Source organism: Fusarium keratoplasticum, chromosome 1 (genome assembly GCF_025433545.1).
Source record: "Fusarium keratoplasticum isolate Fu6.1 chromosome 1, whole genome shotgun sequence".
Classification (NCBI taxonomy): domain Eukaryota; kingdom Fungi; phylum Ascomycota; class Sordariomycetes; order Hypocreales; family Nectriaceae; genus Fusarium; species Fusarium keratoplasticum.
Window position 1 is genome coordinate 4,794,330 of NC_070529.1, and position 7,483 is coordinate 4,801,812.

The 7,483-nt window shown below is 54.4% G+C and overlaps 1 protein-coding gene across 1 annotated transcript; it reads right to left on the minus strand.

The window, feature by feature from the left end:
- Positions 1-1,041: 1,041 nt before the first annotated feature.
- On the minus strand, positions 1,042-3,645 carry NCS57_00142500 (C2H2-type domain-containing protein; the record flags this gene model as incomplete). Its single annotated transcript, XM_053051489.1, has 4 exons — positions 1,042-1,143; positions 1,202-1,382; positions 1,461-2,495; positions 2,885-3,645. The coding sequence occupies 4 exons, from the start codon at positions 3,643-3,645 to the stop codon at positions 1,042-1,044; spliced, it is 2,079 nt and encodes a 692-aa protein (XP_052920004.1).
- Positions 3,646-7,483: the final 3,838 nt, after the last annotated feature.

The window sequence follows — 7,483 nt, forward strand, 5'->3', positions numbered from 1 at the left end:
TTCATCCTTCCACTCTCATTCCATTCCTGTCTCGGTAATGACAGACACTGCGAGACTCGACTGCAAAAACCACCATCTCACCATGAGCGAGTGAGACTGGACAACAAAACAACGACCCAGCGTTCAACGAGCAGCAAATCAAGCAAAGAGCTAAACAGAACAAAACAAACAAAAAACCACCGAGCTTTTCTTTTGCAGGCGTAAACATCAAAGGCGTTCCCGGGGATCCATGTAAATGCCAGTTTTCCCAACCTGTCGTCTAGCTTGCAAGCATTCAACAACTTTTTCAACATAACTCAGCCACCAGCTTGTCATGGACAAGGAAGGACCAAAGGCCCAGGCAAAAGAGAGGCAACAATGCCCAAGTATAGGGCCATCTCCAAGTAGCACCGAAAAGAAATAGGCCCAGGTTGATCGACGCAATTCATCCCGTGCCAATCGTCTCTGATCCTGTATGGGGGTTTGCCAGTCCAGAGTGAAAGCCAGGCTCAGAGGATGGACCAAGACCCATAAGAGAAAGAAAATGAGAGGCGTCGGTTGAAAGGTCGGACGTTCAGACGGGCAGAACAAACCATTAAAGAGGAGTAAGGGAGGCAAGCGCATATAAACAAACAAACATCAAACTTTTGGGGGTTGAGACTCGACAGCCTTGAGGCCGAAGACAATCTCCATCTCTGTCGTTTCCGGTGACTAGAGCTGCAAGCATCCTGATAACAGGTACCTTAACGCCTTTGCAAAATGCTATCAATCGGGGGCATAAAAATCAAGCAAAGGTCCAAAGGGGTATTGACAAGAAAAGACGAAAGTGACGCAGCATGATGTTGACCTCGTGATCCGGCACGGGTCCAAAGAGTGAGCCGGCGTCATGCTCGAGTTGAGTTGGTTCCTTAAAGAGTGATTTCGTTCATCCAAGTGTGTAGGTGGGCAGGGCCTTGAGCGCCGATCCAGCTCAAGGCGCCAAGTATCCAAGTTGTGCCCTTCATAAGCGATTCTGCTCGCAATCACGTTGGATGGAGTCCCTCAATGTCAGACGGGCCGTTTTTATTGCATCATCTGGTCTTCGCCTATCCCTGGCAGGTTCATACCAGCTGCAAGAGCTTGGAGCTTGAAGTCTGGATTGCATGGCAGAGAATGGGCCTTGTGCTGTTGGAATGCGTCAGTATAGGTCCACATGTCAACAGGGGGGTTCTGTGTAACGCACGTATTTCAAGCCGTTAAGGTTCTTGTAACGCTTGCCGCAGGTTTCACAGCTGAACGGCTTCTCTTTCTCCATGCCCAATGTTCCGGGGTAAGGAGCACTGGTCTCAGGGTTGACGATGGAAAAGGTACCGTCTCCATTCTCGTGCAACTGCTGTGTTTGGTGACCGTGCGTCTTGTGGTACCTGCAACTCTGTCAGTATGCAGATTGGCTGGTGGAGAGACCTCTTCTTGGTCATCTTCAATAGTGAGGGGCAACTTACTTGAGGCCGTTCTGGTTCTTGTATGCCTTTTCGCAACCAATTACAGGGCACTTGAAGGGCTTGTGTTCCTCGGGCATCATCATGCTCTGCAGGCGCTGCATGAGAAGCTTGTTGGCAGCCGGGTCGTTCAGTTGAGCTTGGTTGAGGCCTAACTGAGCCAACTGCGCCTGAATTGTGCGGTTGGCGGCCGGGAAAGTGCCGTTGGGGCTAAACAGATGCTTGCCGGGGTCGTTGATACAGAAGTTGGAGTCGTTGTTATTCTGGTTGCCGCCAAAGTTCATATCGCCAATGTCATTCGTGTTACCGCCCATGGGCATACCAGGAAGATCCTCGTCCAGATCCACCTGCTGGCCCCGGATCACTTGTCCCTGTGTGGTGAGTGATGGGGTGTTGACAGAGGAGACAGTGGGGTTGTTCTGCAGGCCGAAACTTGCGGCCGCTGGCGTTGGTGGTTGAGACGTTCGCAGGCCCTGGGTGAGGCCAGAGGTGTTCATGTTGAGCTGAGGTCTCTGCTGTTGGCCGAAGAGCTGTCTCGTCTGATGCATCCGCTGGCTATCGTCCATCTCCATGGTGCCCACAGCGTCATCCATCTCCATGTCCGCCACGGCGTCCATATCATCGTTCAAATTCGATGTCATGGTGGAACCCATGTGCGCATCGTGGGCACTCTGCTGTCCGCCCATCATCTGCATGGCTGAGCCGGGAGCCCTGTTCTGTTGTCCCAGCTGTGCGGATGAGGGCTGCGTGTTGCCGTGGCCCGGTGCTGCCGAGTTAGCTCGGGAAGTAGACATTCGTGGGGCACCGGGCATGCCCATTTGAGAGAACTGAGAGAAGGCATTATTCCGCGCTGTATTGGGGCTGGGTTGTGTATGTGCTTCTTCGTAGTGCTGCAGTAGATCGTGAAGGTTGGGTAGGATCTTGCCGCAGCAAGTGAAATCTCGCATAAAGTTGGCTTCTAGCTTGGGTAGGTATGAAGACGAATGGAAGCTCGGTGACTGGTGGGTACCAAACGGAGAGGTGCCTTGCATCATGATACTGCAGACCCATTATGTCAGTAAAGAGTGCTCAACGAAACGAGGGCTACTAGCTCAGGCGGGAGGGCGCATAGGTCTCGTAGGGATAGCGCATGCATCTAGCCCACCGGGCAGGGACGGAGCCCAAAGCCCAAAATGGCTCGCCGCAGGAAAGAATCCAAACGACCGATTTTGTGTGCGAATGGCGGGGTGTAGTCACAAGCGTCAAGGTGAATGAGCCCGCCCACCGCTACAAATCATGCCGTCTCGCGTCGGTGGAAAGGATGCAGCAAAGCAAAGAAAGCTTGGTGGTCGGACGATGAGTCCCCGAGAGCGGCGCTGAGAAGCCGAAGTAGGGCAATGATCGGAGGGCGAGGGCAGGGTGAGGGAACGTGAGTAGGAACAACTTACTCGTCTCTAACGAAGCTGCCAAAGGACATGCCGCCCCAGCTCATGCCACCCATGAGGCTGCCGGCGAGGGATTCTCTTCGGTTACGGTTCGCATTGTCGCGGTTCGGATTGTTCATCGATATGGGCTTTGGGCCGGCGCTGACGAAAGAGTCCCGGCGGCCCATGGAAGGGTCGAGGGATGGTCCGGTGGTCATTTGGTCGGTGTGGTCGACGCGATGACGGTCGACTAAAGTAGAATCAGGTACAGCGAAGGGGTTGCTGGTGTTCGGAGGCGACCAGATAGAGTGGCCGGCGAAGGTCGACTTCTTGGTGGTGATGGGGATGGGGATAGTTGGGGAGGAAGTGTAACCGAAAGCAGAAGGGCTGGCAGCAAGATAAGTAGCAGCCTCAGCAGTAGTAATAGTCCCGTTCACAGAGCCAGAGGCAGCAGTAGCGGCACCAGAGGCAGTGTTAGCGTCAGCTCCGGTCGGGAAATGGCCCGTGGTAGGGGTCTCCGGCTGGGGCGACGGCGACTGCGTCAGCGAGCTCGAGTAGATGGGCGACCCTGGAGAGTCAGGGTAAGCAGCAACGGCGTCGGCGAAGTGGCTCGAGTCACAGGCACGGTTGTACCAGGCGTTAGCGGTGGCGGCGGGGGCGGCGGCCGAGGGGGCGAGGGCGGGTGGGAGTCTGGGTGCCCACATGCTGGTGGAGGTCGACGCACGCGGCTCCTGGGCCTTCGTCGTGTCGTTTGAGTTCTGGAACCACAAGAGTGACGTCCGCATCTTGTTGGCGATACCTCTGCTAAGGATGTGAGGGTAGGGATGACGTTTTTCTTGTCGATATGGACCCCTGCGTATTAGAGCACAGAACTCCCGACGTCGAGACAGCTCAACTCAAGGTGAACAGTAGCTGATTAGCCGTCGGTCAGTAAGACAGCCAGCTAGCAGTCGGGAGGTACCTCACGAACTAGTCAGTCAAAATGTAGGGCACTATTCCCAGGTACCTTTGCGCCGAGGTGCTGCTGTGCTCTGCTGTTCGCTGCGTCGACGGTTCCGTCGAGACGGTGTGGTTGGCTTGGCGGATTTTGCGTCAGGGACCCCAGTCCACCACTTTTAGGGCAGTGCTGGTGCTGTGTTGGACTGCAGCCGTTCAACAGGGACTCCAAAGGGATGAATATCGTCTTTGACGCGAACGGGAAACCAGCAGGAATCAATGTCCTTTTTATTCGAGCAGTATGTCGGTGCCCCAAAGTGAATTTCGGACAGAATGAGTCAAAGAAAAGAAGGCTGATGTTTAGGTTGTCAACATGAACCCGTGCAGGCGGCCTGGCTCTGCCGCTTTTTGGGGTCCTCCCTCCGTTCAGCAGCAGACTATGCCGCAGAGTTACCACAAAACTTTACTGTTGCATCTGCCTATTCACAGAGAGTATTCGGGGCTCTGTTCTCGGGTCCTAAACTCTTCCTGAACGATGTGTGTTAATGCGTGGTCCGTAGCACACCAGGGGCTTCCTGCGTGGAAGAATGATGCCTGAGGTGGTGTAAGTGAGCGTTCGGCTGGTGACGCAAGACAGGCAGTCCCGGTTCCTGCCCCTCGCTTTCGTCCGACGCGGTTGGTTAGAAAATCCGACGTATGCGCTCAAGAAGACTGATTTACCGCAGTGTAGACAGAGGAATGCGTGATATGTGTATGATGGGTGAAAGCTGTCAACATGAGCGCGGCATTACCACGGCCTGGGCAACTCAACAACGTTTGAGCCGTCAAGAGAACCAGAACTTAGGGTCAGCCAGGATGGCCAGAGAGCAGACGAGGATAGCCTGGTCGGTACAAGATAATATAGCGTGTGGGCATAGATAGATCTGGAATCGAGAGGTGACGAGTGAACGTCAAGGTAATGGCCCATCCCGCAGTTGTCTTGACCCAGTTCAACCACCCAACCACTACGTAGTGGTACCTTTTAGTCTGGAGGACGATCGGAAGGTGTTGGCTGGGTTCTGCCTATCCCTAGTCAACGGTCTTTCTACCATTGATGATGGCGCTGTCCCTTGACAGCCCAATCCGATACATACATCAATGCTGCATGCTTTTTCCGCTGCTGGGGTCCTGTCTTCCCCAGGTCCAGGATGGTTCAGGCGCAGCAGCATTAAGGGTCCAGGTCTCGGTCCCCAGCAGAAGGCGCAGGTGATGGTTCATGGATCACAGATGACGGGTGACGCGGTAGGTACTGTAGGTAGGTAGGTACTGCACCGAAGACGAACAAGAGAAGAAACATGCCAGCCAGGGATCAAGACATGGCATGGATCAAGGGTTGATAACTTGGAGGAGGAGGATTGGGTGAATCAACCAGGGCATCGGCGGCTGGTGTGGGGGCCCGCGTCCTATGCTTGTAAGGCAAGAGAAGCAGGCGCGCTCCATGGCAGAAAGGTGGCAGGTGGCAGGTGGCAGGTGGCAGGTACCAAGAGCTTACTGGAGGTACCTTCCTTCAGTACCTTCCAGCTCAGCGCTGCAGCTGAGATCAACAAATCGATACCTCCTACGAGTCGGGCTGTCTGCATGGGTACCTACCGCGTCCAACCTCCAGTTACCGCCTCTCACCTCTGCTATCAATTGAGCTTTGTGCCGCCTGTCAACCTCAGTTGTGCGCTTTCATCAACGACGAGTGTGAGTGAAAGTGGGGTTTCATTACAAGTTCCAGAAGCACTCTAACTGTTGCAACACCGGCAGATGCCGTTCTGAGAGCTTGGGGCGCCAATCCTGTCCTTGGGAGAGCTGCCCCTCCGTCAGGCTCTCGTGTTGGAATATCTGTGAATGGGGGAGGTGTCCTGCGGTACCTGCGGCAGGCCACGAGTCACTCACCGCACGCCTTGGGGATAATGCTAGTGCATGAGTCGAGTCCTAACTATAGATCCTCGAGGCCAACGTGGGAGGCCGAGATCCATCTCATTACCCTCGGGCTGCAGGTGGCATTAATTGCGGTGAGTGTAGGTTGTGTTTGGTGCACTGGCTGGTCTGTTCGTCCATTGGCTGTTTCTAACTGAAGGCATACCTAGGCGAGCGGTCGAGCTCGTGCAGATACCGTGTTTCTTTTGGAGAGGGGATCAAGAACCTGTTTTCGAGACGACACGGCCGGCTACAGCCCATGGACATGGGCCGAGCAGCCTCGAAACTCGGTGCCAGAGCCTATGATGATGCTCATGCTGGCTAGGACCTCCCTTCTAGTGCCGACATGGACCTTGAACTGGAGCTGTAACCACGAGCCAGTGGAGAGAAGAGAATCCAATGGAGGAAGCTGAGTGGATCAACAGAGATCCACAGCCATTGCCAAGAAGTACTCAATTGCCTGTTTGTGCAAGGGCATTCGATTGTCTGGATGCATGGAAAACCAGTTGCCGGGCCGTGGCAATGAAGGCATATGATGCGTTCACGAGGAAATGAAAGCGAAGCTCGAGCCCTCCGAGCATCGGGGGTCGATCGGCGAGCAGCCAAAACATGGAAACGACCAGCGGCACTGGGATCAGCAGCCGCCTTCCATCTGACCTCTCCTCTCGTCCAGGTTCCGTTCCGTCACGTACAGTAGCGGTCGGTAAGAGGCACGGAATTAATTACGGACGGGTATCGCCCTGCTGGCAAGGCGAGTGGGCGCCTGGAGCGCCACGGCGCCTTGAAGGCTTCTAGGACTGGAGCCAATGCGGCGCTAGAAGCTCATCAGAAGAGGCCGGCCTGTTGTTCCAAAAGCAAAATAACGTGGACAGCGACAAGAGAAAAGGCGATCACCAGTGGGACAAGTGGGCCTCGAGTAGCTGATGCAGCGAAGCTCTTGTATGGATGGATAAACGATTAGAGACATGCGATATCATGAGCAAAGTAAGCAACTAAGAGAAGGCAGACCGTGGCTCAAAGTTGCGTCCTTGCCTAACGTCTCGGCACCATCTTCCTGGTTCATGCTCGAGTCATTTGGAATCAAGATGGAGCGGGAGATAGAACATGTTCTGAACGCCAGAATACAGCATCGCCGCGAGTTGATCTACCTATCGTGATTCGCTGTTCTTTCTACAAACCGACTATATGGAAGTGCCTACGCAACTTCTCGATGCCAAAATCCCTCTAGAGTCCATTTCCTAGACCACCTTGTCCTCCACCAAAAGCTGAACTGTGTCCGAGGAGGTACCTGGCCATTCCCTACCCATGGCTGATACTAGGAACTAATGTCATTATCAGAAGCCGATCACGGAATTGCAGTGCCAAGCATAATCGCATCCCTATCACATCTCGACTACCAAGACCGCCGGATGGCACTGATGACATGCGTCTGTCCGCTCGTTGGCCAAGCCGAGGGAGCTTCAAGGAAGGCCTCCTGCCCCTCTGCCCTTTTAGCAACACATGGGAACACCACGTTTCGACTAGTGCAAAGCCCCAGATGGTGTATCTGGTTCCCATGCCGGTTCCATTGGCCCTCCAAGGTTCTTTGGCTGCTTCTGGTTGGGATTTGCGCGTTAAGCTGAACCCAAAACGTGGGTCATACAGGAGGTTTACGTCAACAAATCTTCATTAGGCCCAACATCGATATCCGGCCGAAAGTTACGGACGAGATGCACCCAACAACACCGGATACTTTGCGCCTCT